Genomic DNA, 20,318 nt, shown 5'->3' with positions numbered 1-20,318 from the left:
TGTTTTAGGTAGAATAAAACGGTTGGAATTTGACTAAAAACTTGAAATTCGGTAGGTTGTACGTTTTTGTTAGAACTACCTAAGCAGATCACCAGAAATAAAAAAAAAATCCAACTTTAGAGTGGTTTTATGGGGAACTGAAAAATCTTTCCTATGCTATTAATATGGGACACCTTTTACACACGAAAATTATTGGGTACTAACTATAAGGCTACAATGATTAAATTTTACAGGATTGTAGCTTTTCGGGACTAACCGACAGAAAAATTGCCACAAGTGCATATTTCTATTTTTTAGGAAGTGTAAAGGGAATAAATATTATTCTTGTTATTTCAATGGGCCTTTTTGGACCTATAATCTCATATTTTCGGTGTTCGGAGTTGAAATAAAAACTTGGAACGCGGCATGCTTGTACGTTTTCGTTAGGCTTTCCAATTGAGCAAAATCAGGGACTGAGAAGCAAATGCACGAAATTCACTGTTGATGCAAAAGCTGATACATAAGAGGAATAATAGCAGAGGTCTGTTGGCGGAGCCTGCAGCTAGCCAAAGGTTGGTGTAATATATATATATATATATATATATATATATATATAACGCAACAGTTGAAATGCGTGAGGCTGGGGGGTGGGTATGAGTAAATCTATCGATCCATGGCGCAGTAAAACTAGTTACGCCACTGATCAACACTACATGGATGGTTGCTGTGGGAAAATTAGTGATTTATCATTTTCCATAAACACACATATTTCACTAAGGCGATGACAAAACAAGACAACGTGGGCATTGGACACATTTTTACAAATTAATATTTGTCACTTAGCAAGCCATTTAGAAGAAAAGTAATATGCAATACCATAAATATATAGCACAGTTGTGAACCTTCTTTTCGGATGTGTGTTAAACCCTTTGTTCTTTTCGCTCCATTTTTCTTTCTATGTCTCTCTTTCTCCTTGACATTCAGTTACCTCCAACTTTTATTTTTGCTTGCTCTTCCTGTGTTCTCACCTCTATATTTTTCTTTTCTTCTTCCTCTGATTTTTATAATCAGAGGTAGAGAGAGACAGGCAAAGTGATAAGTAATTAGGTGGCACCAACATCATCTTGACTAACTATTCATTTGATCTTATTCTATGCATGTGGATATATAGCTTTTTAAAGTAACAATTAGACATATTGTATAGGTGGTCTGTCGTCAACATGGAAGACCTAGTTTTCTGCAGATTCCATTCCAGATTTCATGGTTAATGATGTAGGAACAGGTTAGCAGTGTGATAATAGCTACATCGGTAAAGTGTGTGCTCTCTAATGCTATTGTTCTGCGTTCGAATCCCATCCGAGGACTATTTTTTTTCCATTCGGCAGTTTCCGCTGTTATATACGTGCAATCTCTAAGATGTTCTCTCTCATTTCTCCATGTAGAGGATGCTACGAGGAAAAACAATAGAGAAGTAATATCTTCTTTAAGTTATAGTTGAAATTTTTAAGAAATTTTCAACTTCCTCCGAGCATTTTTATTTGTTTAGATAAATGTGTGTAATATAGTACTCCGTATGTTTAATTATGAGAGCAACCCACATTATGCTTATTTTTTTTGTTTAATTATGCTTTATTTTTTTCCAAATTATGCTTTATTGTTAATTTCAATCATTGTTTTACATTAATCGTGTATAATGTATAATATTTACTATATATTAAATATTCTTTAAATATCTTGATCTATTTATTAATATTTTATGCAACCAGTTTCTTTCATATTTAATGGACTTCCTATTTAATGCACTGTAAAGAGATATGCTTTACTCGAGTCATTTTTTTATCACTTGGGTGCACTTTAGAGGTGCATATACACAGAAATGGAATGTAAAAGATGCCACCATAAAAATACAGAAAGTGCTCAAATTCAAGAGGTACACATAATATAGTGTGATGTTCTTGTGCACTTTTTGTACACGTGAAATCATCATTCATAACTGCGCAGTTCTACTCAGAGGAAAAATATTGTTTATTCCTTATTGGCGGGAAGCTTTTTTTTCTTTTCTTTCTTTTCGTCCATTTCAAAGGATTACCCCGAAAGTATACAGAACGAAAAACAAGCTTTTCATTGTTGCATTGTTATGTTCTCAAAGATTTTGCATTGTAAGTACTGGTTTTAAAAAATATTAATACAGTATTTGAAAGATGCAGTTAAACAGAAATTTTTTGATTTCTGTTCCAAAATTCCAAAAATTCCAAAAATTGTGCTATATATTTTAAATTATGCTTTAAGCTTTATTTTCTAAAATTATGCTTTATTATGCTTTTAAAATTAGCTTCTTCTGGACCCTTAGACAACCACACCCATGTTCAAGGTACCAACCATATATGTAAAATGCCATTATGCTTTTTATGCTTTCGGGTTGCCCCAGTAATTATGTATTTGTGGTTTGCTGATTCTCCCATTTATTATATATGGCTCAACAAAATTTGTCCCGTTCGAAGTACATGTGTAATTTGTCAATATATACGCACATTTTCTTTTCTGTTGTATTTCTCATGTTTCTCTTTTTTAGTTCTTATCTCTTTCACTTTTTTCTCTCTCTTTAAAGCTGAAATGTGAAATGAAAAGAGAGGTTAGGATAAGCTCATTCTATCACTCCATCTTGTGTGAAATTTGTGTTTTGTAGTCAAGTGGTCTGTACATTTCTTGTTCCAAACGAAGTGTGCAAGGAAACGGAGCTGAAGTTTATCCTGGCGTGATTAGTGCCACGAAGACATTAGGTTGGTTGCGTATGTTGTTAGGCGTAGTTTCACAATAAACTTAAACTCGCATGTTGCAGTTTTTTTTTTTTTTTTTTTGCATGGTACTGTACATGTGTTGGTCTTCGGGTGTTTCGTCACCGTCCTTAAACTTGTTAAACCGCGCTTTCCGAGTAGTCACGACACCCTCACGAAAGGCCTAGCATATCTTCCGCTTTGCTGCAGCGGTGTTTGACTCCAGTTTGAACTCGTACTGCATACGCACCCTTATGACGCTCTGTGAAGGTCACATGTTCAGTCTGTCTTTTCGCAAGTAACTGAGCTGAAACAACCAGATAGTATGTTGGATATACCCACACCTACAACTGACCTTCGCCTTATTTCCAGTCGCATTCAACTGACGGTGAAATAAAACGAAATCTTAAGTTTCACGTCCCACGTTTAAGCCGATAAGGCTAAAGGAGACGGTGATAATGAGAAATGAATGAAATGGTGGAATGAAGAAAGTGGGAGGAAACGTGAGAACCCCGAGAAAATTCGCGAGCACGGTGTTTGTTCTCCACAAAGTCCACACGCGCAAACTGGGGTCGAATAAGAGACCCCAAGCTCCGGAGGTAAACGCTCTACCACTGAGCTATCGTGCCCCCTCAGCTGACGGTGTGGAAGCCAATTGAACACAGATCTCCACAAAAAGTGACAGGATTTTCTTCCTTACCTCTGTACTATTAGTGTCGTGCACTGTAGGAGCGAACGAAAGATGTTTTAACATTTGCCCTTGACAATTTTATAACTAATCATTCAGCTAGTGCATAGGAATTATTATTCAGTATAAATTTAGAGCTATAGGAATTGTATTGTTTAATGATCTGTTTCATTTTGTTTGGTGCTTTCGAGTATGAGAGTTCTGTTTCCTAACCATATGTATATATAATTTCGATGTTTTGGCCTGCATTATTCAGTTTAGAAGGACATTCCTAAATCGCCTAAATCACTGACTTCCTGAAAGAGGATGCAATATTAAAATTGATGAATGATTCTAGAAATATTATCAAGCATAATTATTGGTGTAGAGAGTTCTTAAATTTAGTATTAACTTGCGATACGATTTGCTAAGCTCAATTCTAAATCTTGATAAAGTTTATGGATTTTTTGTTTGCTCTACATTTATTCTTGTCCTCCGTGACATTAGTTTTTGTTTTCATTTTTATTTTGATACTCACCATTTCCTCTTCTAATCATTTTTCATTGATGGTTCTCGTATTATCTCACTTGTGATTAGCCAATATATAGTTTTAGCCAACTATCGTGTTCTAATTAAAATACATGGCATTTTTTTCTTCCGTTAAAGGTTGAGTCTCTCATTGAAAGATGGAACAACCGTGAAAAGTAATGATAATTTGTGCCATGGGGAGAATGATTCTGAAAATATTATCAAAAACCAGATAAACATGATTAATACTGGCATTGTCGAGTACAATAGTGTGAAGACAACTTCATCAAGAAAATCAACCACCACTGAAAGTAGAAGCAAGGTTTTCAACTGTGACGTATGCTCCTACTCTTTTAATTGTAAGGATGACTACATGCGCCACTCGAGAACACACCCTGAATACAAATACAAATGTACTCAATGTCTGAAATCATACAAGGTATATGGTTCGTTGAAAGCTCATAAACGTACCCACACTTCTCGCTTCTTGTGCAATGTATGCCAAAAGACATGTTCAACCAACTCAGAACTACAGATTCATTCTAGAGCACATACTGGAGAAAAACCATTCCGTTGTAAAGTATGTAAAAAATGTTTTGTATCAAGATGGACTTTACGGAACCACAAGCTGTCTCATAGTGCAAAACAGTACCGTTGCACATATTGTAAAAGACTATTCAAGAAGGAAAATAGTTTTAAGCTCCATGTAGAAAAGCACTCTCAAAATACAATAATATGCAGAATATGCAATGAAATTTTCTATGGCAAGTTATTGTTTGATAAACACTTTCGACAACATAAACAATGTACTTTCTTATGTAGTGAATGCGGAAAATCGTTTAAGTATAAGGAAAGTCTGATTGCACATAAACGCATACACGATTTCAGTATCGTATGCCCAGTTTGTTATAAGTCATTCACAAATAGGCATAATCTTGAGCTTCACAGTAGAACACATACGGGTTACAAACCATTCAGCTGTGAGAAGTGTGGGAAAAGGTTTACGCAAAAATCTAATCTTAAAACACATATGAATGGTAAACACAATAATTTCAAAGCTTTCAATTGCATTTACTGTCCACAATCTTTTAAACTAAAACAAACTTATAAAAATCATATTAAGATTGTCCATTTGAAAGTAACGATAGTGAAATGTTCCTTATGTGGTAACATATTCTCGTCTAAACATAATTTACTGTTGCATATGAAGGACTTACACACGGAGGTAAAATATGTTATATGTAAAACCTGCGGGAAGGCTGTGAAAGAATGTAGTTTGAAATCTCATGAAGACATTCATTCTCAGAAAAGGAAAAAGTACTGTTGTAATCTGTGTGGTAAAGGTTTCGTGAGTAAGCCGTATTTAGAAACTCATTTAAATATACACTCTGGGTTGAAACCGTTTGTTTGTAAAATCTGTAATGCTAAATTCACTCAGAAAACAAATTTACGTACTCACATCAAAGGAATCCATTCTAATAAACCTGAGTTCTCCTGCAACGAATGTGGAAAGAAGTTTAAATTCAAAACACATATAGCTGAACATTACATGCAGCACCATTTTAAGGAAAACGCATGCATTTGTCACATATGTGGGAATACATATAATATTCCTAGTTGTCTGAAAGCACATATACTATCAGCTCATACTGATCGCGAATCTTGGTCCCATATCTGTAAATATTGTGGAAAAAAATTTTGTACTGCATTTAGACTGAAAAATCATGTAGCTATAGTACATACAAAAAGAGAGAAAATTAGAGTTTCCTGTAAAATTTGTGGTAAAACACTAATCAAGAAATACTTAAAAGGTCATATGACGATACACTTTTCACAGGAGAAAAAATTTAGTTGCGATATTTGTGGAAATAATTTTACAACTAAGGTATCTCTAGTTAACCATATTCAAATACACTTACGTAAGAAATCCTTGGAATCTGAAGAATCTGAAATTTCTGATAGTGAAAATTTTAAATAGATATCTTATTTGGATTACATCGTAATGAATATTTTGAATTTAATCGGGGGTTAGTTTTGCAATAATTATAGTTGTTTACGGTGTGGTTTTCCCCTTTGATAATGCTATTTATGTATTTACTAAATAATTTTAGTATTGTGTTCAGTCTGAATAATAACAAAATTTATAATTTTAAATAGCATATTGGTAACTTTGTTATGTTAAGGTGTAGTTCTAAGGAGTATCAAGAAAGCTTTAAAGCGCTGCAAAAAGAGGTGGTTTACACCTAACTTTGTAAATATACGTGTGCTGGCAGGTGAAAATTTAATATTGAAATTTGACCCAGCCCGACGACGATTAAGACTTACAGTACAAGGATTTTATGTAATTATTTTTCTTCTGGGAGAAAAAGGAAAATTTCATTTTTTTGTTAGAGTCAAAATCAGGAAACTACTTGCGAATAACTAATTACTGTAGGAGATGTATTGTTTTCAAAAGCAGATGAGAGAGCTAAATCAAAATTATTATTATGTTATTGCTTAACCCTACAATGGTCGGGCGGAAAAAAGTTTCATAAACGGTCGGACTGGGTCTGAGAGACCCAAGAAATTGCATAACTAATTTGTAAACAGTATTTTTTATAAATTAAAACATAGTTTTTGTAATTAGAAGTATCTCTAAAGGAGAAAAAAGCATTTCAGCTCAAAACTGATGTTTTCGTTAAAAATATATGTAATTTTTTTTTTTACATATTTTTGTTAGTAAATTATATGAGCTTTTCTACAAAATTATATAAAAAAGAATACTTGCTTAAATGTTGTTATAGATACGTAATATTGTAAAGAATACTTATAAATTTATTTAACATAACCTAAGACACCACCTATGTTGAAAGGTACTGAATGTCAGGGTAAGTTTTTCAGTTTTCATTCTTGGCGTTATCTAATGGCGGAGTGGGTGGAGTTTTCTCAGCAGCGGGAGCAGATAACAATTCTTCACTCTTGTCATCTTCACCACACACACTGTTACTATCATGTTCAATAAATAATTCAAAATCAGGATCTGCATCGGAGTTATCCAGTTCACTTTCATAATCATATGAAATTCTATGAATGTCACTCACAAAAACTGGTTTACGTTCCATTATATTCTAAAGTTGCTCAAAATACCAACTGAGATGTTCTTCGTATGTACACACTTAAAATATGTCGAGTAGGTAATCACAATAAAAAAGTAAACTTCTTACAACATTCTTGAAACAAGCAAAAAAAAAAAAAAAAAAAAAAGTTACGTGAACGGTCGGGCTGGGTCTGAGAGGCCCACGCGATGTTCAGAGCTCTATTACAAGCAAACTAACAACAAATCATACTGGTTTGCGACACTAACGTTTCTTATCGGGCGTTTCAGTAGACTATACGAAATTACAACTCAAACCGCTAACTTTAAGTTGAAAATTTTATTTAAAATATAAGTAGATGGGTCTCAGACCCGGCCCAACCGTTCTAGGGTTAAGTGACTGGACCAGTTAAAAATTAGCTAGATGAAAGAATAGTTTATTGGTTTTTGTATTCCTTATATCCAGTGCTCGTCGTACAATCATAACACGAAGGAATGCAGGGAACATGTACTATGCTTATATTGAAAGATACTTTATTGGGAAAATAATTTGTAAATGTTAGTTTGAATATAGCAATTTTCTTATCCGTGTTCCTTTAGATATTTACCTATATTACACTGCTTATCAGTTGCTTAGGATGAAACTGCCCATAATTTGTTGGATCATGATCTGGGTACATCAAGCATCCATATATGAATACCGATATTAATCTTATTTTTTGTCAAAATGGTGGTAGATCTCCTAGCCATTCAAGGAAAGAGGACATAATAAACCAGTCTTTCTTTCCCTCCTGAAAAATGTTACATGTATAGCAATATGGAGCAAGGACGTGAAGTGCAAGTTACAATGATTACAGAAAATTCTGATCATATCAGTAAGGTCGCGTCTTTGACCCCAGTTCGATTCCCGATTGGAGCTTTTGTGATTTCGATCCCACGTTAAGCTGTAGATCCATGTCTCTTATAGCCTCGGTTTTCAAATGGACGCTAAACTTCAACCGACTACTGTAAAAGAAAGGCTAACTTGGACATCCAAGCACCCTGCGTATCTGTTGGGGTTCTGTAGCTTAGTGTTTACGTGAACCTAGGGTGTGATAACACCACTTATATTATAAGGCCTTCCCACTGGTGAGTGATGTCACACTAATTATGTTACTATGTAAGAATTATCTCAGAGCATGTATTAATACCGCAAGTAAATACTGAATTCGGGTAGGGGAATTATTGTTATACCATAATTCAAATAAAAGTCTATTACGGTTTTACTATTTAAAGTTTATGTATTGCTTCTTTAAACAATATTAACAAAAATCTCATATAGCCTTTATAGACGGAGTCAATATATATATATATATATACCGAGCGAGTCAAAAGTCCCTTGCCATAGGCCAACTCGGTAAATTTGAAGATATGAGAAAATGATAAGAGACCATTTTCATTGCAGATGTGGGTTGTCAGTCTAAAATGATGGAATTTTCGTAATCGGACCAATCGTTTAAGCTAGACACTGCAGTGATCCAGAAACCCTCTACACCTGGCCAAAACCTCAAAATTCGAAATTATCACAAATAAGAAAGACCTTACACATTTAATAAGGAAAGACGTAAGGTTTGCAGAAATATGTAGGTTTTCGTGCAGTTCCTAAGGGTTGGCCTACAGCTAGTACCAGTGTGAAAGATTAAGTCGGTAGAATTAGGGCATGTATTTACCCCGGTGGCAGACCCGTAGTTCATGATGTGAAAACAAAAAAAATGTTTCTTTGTTAGGCGTCAACAATGATTGTGCAGAACATTGTTATACATTCATCGTTCACGACACATACATAGAACTCTAATATACTTTCATGTACCATTCAATATGTGGGTAAATAAAATTAGATCGAAAACCAAAAATTGGTATACTTGATATTCAATTTCATGTAGAGTTTTATTTTTAGTCAAGCCGAGTCCAGTTCTACTGTGTGCTGAATGTGATAGTAGAGGATGTTATCTGTTAGAGAAAAGGACCGATTGTTGCCCGATCTGACTTGAAAGGCATACTTGTATGTGAGTAGGGTAATACTCATGCAAGTATTTAGGCTAATGACTGTTTTTCCTTGTCATTCTTAAAATGTCATGCAAAACAACACGAAGTAGGCTTCTACAAGTTTTGCAAAATGAAGAAGGAAACAAGTTCACCAAAAGGCAACATCGGATTGGTTTCGCTGATAAAGAAACGTCCATCGAATTCACTAGTACAATGTATTGTACTAGTCAATTCGGTAGACGTTTCTTTATCATACTACTAGTGAATTCTGTGGACGTTTCTCTATCATGGAAACCAATCCGATGTTGCCTTTTGGTGAATTTGTTTCCTTCATTCTGCAAAACTTGTAGAAGCCTACTTCGTGTTGTTTTGTATGACATTTCAAGAATGACAATGAAAACAGCCATTAGCCTAAATACTACTCGCAAAAATATCACCCTACTCACATACAAATATGCCTTTCAAGCCAGATCGGGCAAAAACGGGAAACGATCTTTTTTTTTCTCTACTATCACATCCAACACACAGTAGAACTGGATTCGGCTGGACTCAAAATAAAACTCTACATGAAATACAATAGTAAGTATATCAATTTTGATTTTCAATCTAATTTTATTTATCCACATATTGACTGGTACATGAAAGTATATTAGAGTTCTATGTATGTGTCTTGAACTATGAATGTATAACAATGTTCTGTACAATCATTGTTGACGCCTAACAACGAAACATTATTTTGTTTTCACATCACGAACTATGGGCCTGCTACCGGTGTGGATACATGGCCTTCTGCCACCGACTTTAATCTTTCACATTGGTACTAACTGTAGGCCCAACCCTTAGGAGCTGAACGAAATTCTACCTATTTCTGCAAACCTTACATGTTTCCTTATTAAGCGTGTAAGGTATTTCATATTTGTGATAATTTCGAATTTTGAAGTTTTGGCCAGATTTGAAGGGTGTCTAGACCACTGTACACTCGTACAGCACCCAATAATAAAGAAAAATGCAACGTTGCCACGCCAGTGGAGGATAAGGTGGAATAAAATAATCTGGAACGTGAAATACCCTGGGCCAAAGAGAATAAAAAGGGGAGCAGTTAAAGAACAAAGGAGCAGACCTATTTGCAGGGCCTACGACAGTGGCGTCAGCACCAAAAGGGGGAAGGAAGGAGAGAGAAGGTATACGAAGAAGACAAACAAATGAAAATAAGTCGTGTCGTTTTCTGACAGGATTACTGTACATATTAGTGAGAAGATATGTACACTCATGTCCACAATGATTGTCGCATATCTATAAGTGTCTTCTTGTAAGAATATAATTTGATATTGATTTTGCAGGGAGGAAAAGGATTATAAATTCGGAAGTTAGAATGCGTAAAACAAAATGTTGCTAAATGGACAGGAAAGTTTTGTTTTCGTTTTATTGTTCTTATTTACTGTTCTTTTGACATAAAATTTGTCACATACATGTCTTTGCCGATTACACAGATACTAGCATTATAAGAAATACCGGCCAAATTCGTTATTAAATTATATTCCTACAACAACATATTTATAGACATGCGACAATAATTTTGGACATGAGTGTACATACCTCACGCACACAGGCACATGCTTCCAGACGCAACAGTCCTGGGCACTATGCCATTAGATGCTCAAATTGGTGTACCTCCTGCTTGTGGCACAAACGAGTACGGCGTCGCACACTATCACGCACACGCCGGAGTGTTTGTGGTGTAGTTGCTCTACACACGTTCCGAATATTCTCCTGCAGCTGTTCTACGGTTCTGGGTCTATTCCGATACGCAACAGACTGTACATACCCCCACAAGTAAAAGTCTAATGGTGTGAGCTCGGGTGATCTGGTCGACCATTCCACGGGACCCCATCGACGAATCTATCGGCCAGGAAGCACCTCGTTGAGCCATTTTCGCACTATGCGGCCGTAATGTGGAAGCGTTGTGTCTTTTGACTGTGCCGTTGAGGTGGAAAGTAGCCTCATCACTGAATAGAATGTCAGCCTCCAGCATAGGATGTTGTGTTCGTGTCCGGTGAAATCACTCATAGAACTCTGTTCGTCTGTCTGTGTCATCCCCATGTAACGCTTGTAACAATTGTATTTTGTAAGGATGATACTATTCACGTGATAAAATTCTGAAAACCGACTTCTGAGATATAGACGCGTCTTGTGCAATCTTCCGTGTTGGTATTTCAGGAATAACTGCCATCTTTGCAAGCACATCAATAGTCATGTCGCAGGATGTTGCAATTCGTGGTCTTCCACGACGGGACCTGTCCGCCACGCCACCTAGGGCTTTAAACCGTGCCATGAGTATCCAATTGAGTTGGTGGGAAGGTGCTACCTTATTTGGATGAGGCCTTGATACTCTGCTGCTGTTTCCCGTTGACTCATTCCAGCTGCATGAAGGAGCACTATTTCAGCTCTTTCTTGCATTGGATACATTTCACGTTTTCAAAACGCACGTGTCACATGTGAAATTGATAACACAGAACTACTCTGAATTCATCCAGAGAGGTCGCATTAGACACCTCACGAACAAATAACCGCGTGGCAAAGGTAGCGCCGATTGTTATGTACTAATTCCACGCTTGTACTCTGGTGATAACGATTAAATTCACTCAGAAAAATGATCTGTGTACGTACAGGTTGTGACCTTGCCAACTTTGTTAAAGTGTATCAAAGACCATCAGTTCATTGGATTTGCTGACCCGTTGTTTCTTCTTGAGTAAACACCACATATATACTGCTCTGACAGAACTTAGTGCGTAAAATCAATAGCAGCAACGCATAAACCAGTTGCTAGACCCGAATCACAATTTACATAATCATACTACTACTACTACTAATAATAACCATATACAAAAAAATATACACAAGCAAACACCAGAGATAGACAATTACATGGACACAAGGAATGACACGATCCAGTCATCCCGACTGCGGTTTTCCATGACTCTGCAGTACCACCAGAGGAATGCCGGAATGCTACCGTCTCTACACTGCCCAGGACTGCTGCCTTCCCCACTCCTCATCTTATCTAACAGGGCCGCTGTGACCTCGGCCCTTAGCCCTTTCCTTTCACACATACCTAAATCTGTAAATCAAGGATAGGAGCCGGCCATAGAAACAGGCGACTTCAGTTGGGATATTGGCTTCCGCACCCTTACCTCTCACAGTAAAAATATCAGAAAACGACACGACTTACTTTCATTTGTTTGTCTTCCTCGTATACCTCCTCTCCCCTTACCCCTCCCACCTCTTGGTGCTGACGCCACTGTCGTGAGCCCTGCAAATAGGTCTGTTTCTTGTTCTTTCATTTGCTCTCTGTTCTGTTCTCCTTGGCCAGGGGTATTTCACGTTCCAGATTATTTCATTCCATCTTATCCTCCACTTACGTGGCAACGTTGCATTTTTTTTATTATTGGGTGCTATACCAGTTTCGAGCTTAAACGGTTGGTCCGATTACGAAAGTTGCGCCATTTTAGATTGAAAACCCACACTTCGCAATCAAAATGTTCTCTTATCATTTTTTAAATATCTTCAATAGCTACCGAGTTGGCCTAGGGCAGTGGTTCTCAGAGTGGGGTACTTGAACCCCTGGGGGTCCGTGGGACGTAGCCAGGGTGTCCGCGACGCCTAGAAAATGAAATAATGGAACTCACAGCGGTTTTGCAAGAAGTATTTTTTTTTAGTTACTAAAAAGAAAGCAATTAGAAATTATACTTACGTTTTAAATGTAAATGTTTTCCTACTTTAGTAAATTTCTGTCCTGTAAGTATGAAGAGTTGTCTAAAAAGGCATTGCACAATTTTGATGCCTTTCCCTACCATTTACTTATGTGAACAGACCTTTTCTGCTCTTTCCAGTATTAAAGTCTGAAAGTAAAATTGTCTCACTGTGGAATCGGACCTAAGATTAATGGTGACAAAAGTTATTCCGGATTTCAGTGCAATTATGGAAAAGTAGGAAGAATTTCATTCCTCACATTAGTGACCTCACATTTAAGAACATTATTTATCATGAGAATTTCCTTTTTAAAATATAAAGTGCATTGATTTTCAGTCTTGAAAGTTACTGAATTTCCAGTTGAAATTTCGTTCACTAGGAAACAATCATGTATCTTTAGAATAAATCACATATTGCAATATTTTTCTTGATTTTTTTTTTTTTTTTTTTTGTCAGTGGTAATTCTAATCAGCATAGTTTTTAGTACCATGTGAAATTACAGATAGCATTACAAGGGGTTCCGCGGATCACTTTCCGAATACACAGGGGGTCCGCGTTATCGGGAAGTCTGAGAACCACTGGCCTAGGGCAAGGAACTTTTGACTCGCTCGGTATATATTTACTCCCGATTTTTTTCTGATTTCTTGTTTCCACATAATTCAAACACAAAATAAGTTGACGAGCGGCCTAACTGCTACCTTCACTGGCGTAACTTATCCAGCTATCCAGTTAATTATTAGCTCAGTAAGATGAAAAAAATGGCGGCAGAGATTTTCAAACGGGTGACAGAAAGAAACTACACATTTTTTGTAAATTATGATTTTACAACTTCTATTGTTTGAGACACAATCAAAAGGGCAGAAAACAAATTGTTCACCTATCTATAACGGTACAGATACCGCCACAATCTTAGTGAGCAGTTCCATTGACTTTTATTGGAGATTTATTCTAGTTTATTAAAAATGATCAGGATTTATAATGCTTTGATTTTACTGATTACTTCAAATTTATCTTTTAAAAATTACTGTAATGTATAAGTTTAATACTTGTAAATTTAATTGTAAAAGTTTTAACTTCTACAACACAAAAATTAAATTTCGAAAGGAGAGATAAATTTCAATAAATTTGGAGAAGTCAGATCATTAAAAATCCAGTTTTTATTACGGGAAAATACAGATGAATCTTTATGCGTCTAATGATACATGATTTGCTAGTGTTCTTTTTTCTTAAAGTACTTTCTCGCTGTAATAATAACTTTATCATACAATTAGTTACTCGGAAAATGCCACTTTAAAATAAAAACGTAGGAAATTAGCAAATTGCGTATGCTCGTACTAATTATAATGAACATAGTTACAAGGAAAATATATAAAAATGAAGGTTTTTCATCAAAGGATTCAAAATACTAGTTATCCACAACTTTCTCTTTAAGATTGTTTCAGAGTTTAGTTTTTCTTAGTTTTGTATATTTGACGGCGTGTTTATTACGTTTCTGACTGTGAGACACTTCATTGTTTTTGTTTTTCCAATAATTGTTCAAGAGACAATTTGCACTACTTACCACTATTATTTCAATAACCTTAATACATTCATTTACACATGTGCCCCAGAACCGAGAATATTCACGTTTGAAATTTATTAAAGTTCTTCGTAAAACAATGTGTTTCATATTTGTTGCCCGCAAGAATTTTGCTTCCATTCACGATGAAGTTAATTTCTTCACAACTATATGTGCATAGATGACTGCTCTGAGACACACTGTTCTGGATGTAACAATCCATCTAGATCATTTTTGTTAAAATTAATTTGCACATTACAGCATTATCCATTGGAACATCTGACATAAGATACTGGTTGCAGGAAGAAAACTTCACTTTTTTTTAGCGCTGCACTTGCACAGTGTCCTCCTATGTACAACTCTATTGGCATTTCATAGTTAACACCCGAGATGTCATCTGCAGTCATCATTACTTGCAAAAAAAAAATCGATATCCTTATAAATTTGTGCATCAATCCTAGCATATTTAACGTTGCAATTTCGCAATTACAATATTCGATAGTTTTTTTTATTCACTACTGAGGATATTCTGCCAATTGCCTGTACAATCCAAATTGAACTTCTAGTGCATTAGTTTCAAATTTGTCTATTAATACATATTGCATGCTTAACTCATTGATACAATTCAATGTCAATTCCAGCAGAGCATAGGTTGTGAGAGCCACTGCAGAATGAGTTTCTTCGCAGAGAACGCCCGATTTCAGTGCTGGTTCTTGCCAATGATTAAGCCATGAAGCCAACATACGGAAGTGTTTAGATATGAGGGTTGTTCACCATCAGAGGAGATACTGGTGAAGGGAATTGGTTAACATTGACGATTTTCCACCAATTTAAAATTATTATGTCTATAAATTTCGAAGTACACCACCTTCGTAATGTGAAAGAATTTTCATGACCCTCTTCCTTCAGACCAGCAACAACATGTTCAGTATACGCCTGGAGAAAATATTTTACACTTTGTCTCTCAAGGTTGGAAGACCTTAAGCTTTAAATGAAAGCACATAACTAAATTTTAAAGGTTGGTCAGTTTCAAGTTTGAAAAGTTTACGTAAAACTGAGAATGGCGCTATATTCATAGTATCAGATGAACCATAAAAATCCGTAGAAACCATGCACCCCTCACCATTTTTTTTTGTTTAACCACTTGATTCTTATTTTTTTAAAGAAAATGTACAGGATCAATTTTTAAAAAATCCCGACCTGTTAATATAACTTCGGTGGGGATCCGAAATACTAAATTTAGGAGGGTTAGAAAACATGGACATTATTTTTCTCTTAATTGCGTTATTTTCTGTTATTACACACATTACATTCATCTTCACTTTTTCTAAGCTGAAACGATGTTTCGAATAACACCGTGCAAATCACAAGCTGTGGAAGTATTTACAGCCAAAACATGGAAAACTTTTTTGAACAATGATAGCACACTTTCTGCCAGTGTTCGATTTTTAGGGAAGGGGTGCCTGGGATTTCCCCCCTCTGGAAAAATCATCCCGGCTTCTGGTTTAGCTAATGTCATCCCAACCAGGGATAGTGGTTTTCCCCTCTCTGTACATAGTTCCTTTATCACGGAAAATATTTTAAAATCACACTCTTACTGTTAGAGTATTCTGTTTTCTAAGTTTGGATGACGCTTCTTCTGTCTCACTTCCCTTTTCTTCTTTCCCGTACATGAGGCTATATTTGTGCTAGCTACTCGCATAAAAAATACCGTTTTGGGGAGTTTTAAACGAATCTTGCAAGAAAACAAATCCAAAGATGAGTAGTGTTTCAAGCTCTATAGTATATTTGCAAGGTCCCCTTCCTCTTTGTCACCAAAGGTGAAGAGGGAGATTTGATGTTTAAGCTTACCATTTAAGCTCGGAGCACTGGACATCAACATACTAATAACGTGTTTCTTCTTCCGCCGACAAGAAAACAAACAATTAAGGTACTAGCAAAAGCACAAGTGGACCAGCCTTTTCCCTCTTTCCCCGTGCATCACATTACAGAAGGTAGAAATGTTTGTTGTTCTTGCGGTCAACATATGTTTGAAATTTTGGATCCTATAACCTCCCCAACGAAAGGCAAGAATGAATAGAAGTCTGTGTTGTCATCTTCAGTAGTCTTATTTTTAATAGCTAATAAAGGAATAGAACTGGAAAATTTGATCTCAGAACACGGAAAACCTACATTATCACTAGAATAGAATGGTTGTTGAGAAGGAAGACAGGTATAGAAGAAATTCAAGTTACTATACATTCGCGCTTGCAGGGTCAATGCCATATTTGTTTTTCGTCTGCGGCTGTCGCCGTGAGAGATCCGTTTGGGACATTCAGCTTTATGCTCGTTGGGCGTAGCAAAACATAGATGCTTTTCTCTATCGGTCGTAGCCACATAGGAGCCGGCGTTAAATTGACAACAATACACCACTTCGATTATTTTGGATTTTCAAACAATCGAAGAGTTATATAGGTTCCGTTTGGCTTTAAAGAAAAAGAAAAGAAATAGGCAGGGCCAAGACTTTAGATTTGTTCGCAGCAAGTTAGATGTGGATGAGCCCTCGTGTTGAGTTGATGGTAGCTGTGCGTTCGTTCTTGTGAGGAGTGCATTTTACACCGGTGTAAACCGAATACTTACCTATATCGTTCAATATTCTGGTAGTTATATTTATTTTTTTTTAAATGAAATCATAAACCTATACGTGTGTATTATTTTTGAACATTTGTGTTCGTGTAACTAATCTTGAAGTGCGTGTCTGTAGTACCATTTACGTACAGCCGTCATAATGGAGAAACAACGAACTATATTGTGATTTTATGCTTCCAGTACGAAACAACAGGAACATAGACTGCCAAATACAACAGCAAATGAAGGCACTTCACCGGGTAAGGTAAAACTTTCTGATGAAGTGAATACTGATATAAAAGTCCCACCAGCAGAAAAACGTGCTAAATGTGATGCTAATTATATAGAGTCGGGAAACTAGAGTAGTGCAAATGTCGATCGTTGTATTAATTATCTCGTTTTAATAACTAGAAGAAGAGCAGACCGTGGTTGGCAATAAACAAAATGAAATTAGTTACTTGTTCGGTGTGCAGTGAAATTCGATCTCTTAACGTAGATAGTATGGAATGCGTACGTATCGACAATGCGTTTATACACGGTGTTTCTGCAACTAATCCCAAGAAACTTAATGACAAAATTGGTGATCATAGGAAATGCAAGTCCCACCTCAAGTGCATGGAAATAATGAATAATCGGAAGAAACAGCACATTGACGAATCCATACAAAAAAAAAAAGCACGAGTGTATGACAACTCCAAAATGAAGAAAAATTTGAACAGCAGCAGCACTCATGCGTACTGCATACATGATTGTTAAAGAAAATCTGTCTTTCTTGACACATTCTTGTTTGTGTCAACTTTAGAGATTAACTGGGGTTTCCGAGGGAAATATGCTCCGATCATGCGTGCAAAAACATGATAATGTTTATTGCCGAGGATATGAAAAGAAATCTCGCTAAGTTTATTGTGGAGTCAGGAAAAAATTTTAGTATTCTAATTGATGAGGGCACGACATCTAATAAATCTTGTATGATAATTTATTTTTGTGTAGTTTTTGAAGGTGTTGCGTGTAACTATTTTTTAAAATTATCCTGCTCGTGGGTTTTCTCGGGGTTCTCCCGTTTCTTCCCACTTTCTTCATTTCACTCATCTCTCATCATCACCGTGTCCTTTAGCCTAACCAGCATAATCGTGGGACGTAAAACTTAAAGATTTCATTTTCATTTTTATTTGAAATTGTCGAACTTGACAATACTGCAGCAGAAGCTATATTAGCAAGCTTGTTAGATACTTTATATAACGATGGCACGTTCACGGAAAACGTTCTGAAGAATCACCTTGTTGGCTTGGCAACAGGTGGCGTGGCAGTGATGCAGTGTTGTTACAATGGAGTTGCAAAGAGATTACGTGAACTGTTGAACGACTTAATTGTGGTTCAATGTATGAATCATAATCTTGGGCTTAGAGTTCAAGAAGTAATTAAATCTGTCCCTGATGTGCATCATATGCAAGCACTTATGGGTGTTTTATATTCAGTGTTTTCTCATAGCCCAAGAAACCTGAGACGGCTTAAATAATAATCAGACGAACTCTCAACAAATATTCTGAAATTGGGTCGTGTGTTTGGAGTACGTTGGATTGCATCTTCATTCAATTCTGTGCGGTCACTGTGGGAAAGTTACATTGCATTGTGCAGTCTTTTGATTAAATGTAGTAAAGATACATTCCGTCCAGTGCGTGGGAGATCGAAATTCGAAGGTTTAGTAAAGAAGGTAACCAGCTGATTATTTATCAGAGAATTTATATTAATCTATGATGTTCAGGAAATTTTGAAAGGTTTTCGCTCTATTTGCAGAACAGAAGTGCATCTGCAGTTGAAGCCAAACGATAAATCGATTTAGTATATTACTCAATTTGCGCGTTAAAGACTGTTGATCCTCCGGGATCAAGAAATACTCTTTATGAATTATAGCAAAGAAACATATTCAAAGGGGTATCCATCACTAAGCCTACTGCTAGTGATAAAGCAAAATTTGACACTTCGCGATTGAAATTTCTTCAATCCCTTTTAGACAACATAAACTCCCGTTTTTTAAATAAAGACTTTTTCGTTGATGCTTCAGGGTTAAACCCTGCTTCTTGGCCTGTTGGTCAAAATGAACTACTATTCTTCGGGGACGATTCCATCCCTCGATTATCCAAATTGTTGAAACAGTCAATGAATGTTTCCTTCGTAGCCAAAGAATTTCGTTTGTGCAAGAACAATCCTTCTTATATGTATCCAGCTGTACAGGGTCTTAAGAAAGCTGTGGAACTAATACCGATATCAACTACAAAATGTGAACGTGGCTTTAGTGCTATCAATCAAACATTGAATGATGTGAGGAATCGTATGCAGACTGTAACACTTAGCAAGCTCCTTTTTTTTTTTATCTATAAATGGTCCACCTTTGGGTTTCTTTAATGCCAAAAAATATGCAACAATGTGCATAAAATTGAAGCGTCACAGTGCTACAGACAACCATACCGGCAAAGCAAGAAATGTCGAAAAATGTTCACATGCATCTCGCCTTTTCAACTAAATCGCGAGTAATGTTTTTCTTTTTTTAAAAAAAGAAAACTTTAGTTTGTTGTATGTACGTACTTTTTGTATTATTCTATCTTTACTACATTTTCTGTTAATGTTTTATTACTTTTGATAATTGAATGTTTTATTTAGCTAGATTCTGAATTTGAACATAAAATATTACTCTGATTAGGGGAGATTCCATCAAATATTTCTGGCCATCTTACAACTTTGAAGTTCCACTGCCTCTAATGTATATGCAAATGCACTACACATTGTGATCCACCTTCTCCCCCCCCCACTGGTAAATTAACAAATCGAACCCTGCTTTCTATCATAAACACATCGCACTTGTAGCAACATTATCACTATTAGAACGAGAACTAACCACACTTCCACTCTTGTAGTTCATGAACGGTTTGATGTAGATTCCATCCACCAGCATCATCACAAACTTTTCGTAGGATTGTAATATATTGTCTTTTGTGTAAAACAGCAGGTTTTCTTCCGTTTGTTCTAATTGTGAACTGCATTGAAAGGAAGAGCTAATTCGCATTATAGTAGAGAGATAAGGAAGAATTATATTCCCGTCACTTCTCAGGAACTTCTAAGCATGTGGGGAAATTACAAATAACAATGAACTTAACAGAAATAAATCACAAGGATATCTATACCTCGATTTATTGTTTCGTAGTAGCTTGACTTGTGAGGCGAAAAATTTACAAAACGCTCGATTCTTACTTTCTTGCTCTTGAAGTGAAAGTAAAACTGATTCTGAGGTATCATATTTATGGTAAACGTCAGATTTCACATTGTTTTTAGCATTCGGAAGAAGATATTTTCCACCTCACA

General features: G+C 36.1%; 2 protein-coding genes across 4 annotated transcripts in view; both read left to right on the top strand.

Moving 5' to 3' along the window:
* LOC145674499 (uncharacterized) overlaps positions 1–20,318 on the top strand; it is a 57,048-nt gene that overhangs the window by 24,790 nt on the left and 11,940 nt on the right. Inside the window, exon 3 of one of the 3 annotated variants that reach the window (XM_081744650.1) lies at positions 2,588–2,718. The exons of the other annotated variants lie outside the window; for them this stretch is intronic. Within the exon in view, the coding sequence (XP_081600776.1) occupies positions 2,588–2,591 (4 nt within the window). The 3' untranslated portion in view covers positions 2,592–2,718. Of the gene's footprint in view, positions 1–2,587; positions 2,719–20,318 lie in introns of those variants that run through there. 3 annotated transcript variants of the gene reach the window in all.
* On the top strand, positions 4,087–7,131 carry LOC145674500 (uncharacterized). Its single transcript, XM_081744651.1, has one exon. It carries the CDS (start codon positions 4,187–4,189, stop codon positions 5,924–5,926), a length of 1,740 nt encoding a protein of 579 aa, XP_081600777.1. The 5' UTR covers positions 4,087–4,186; the 3' UTR covers positions 5,927–7,131.

Source organism: Thermobia domestica, chromosome 17 (assembly GCF_964235325.1).
Source record: "Thermobia domestica chromosome 17, izTheDome1.hap1.1, whole genome shotgun sequence".
NCBI classification, from domain to species: domain Eukaryota; kingdom Metazoa; phylum Arthropoda; class Insecta; order Zygentoma; family Lepismatidae; genus Thermobia; species Thermobia domestica.
The sequence above is the reverse complement of the archived record's forward strand: the minus strand, read 5'-3'. Positions and strand labels throughout refer to the sequence as shown.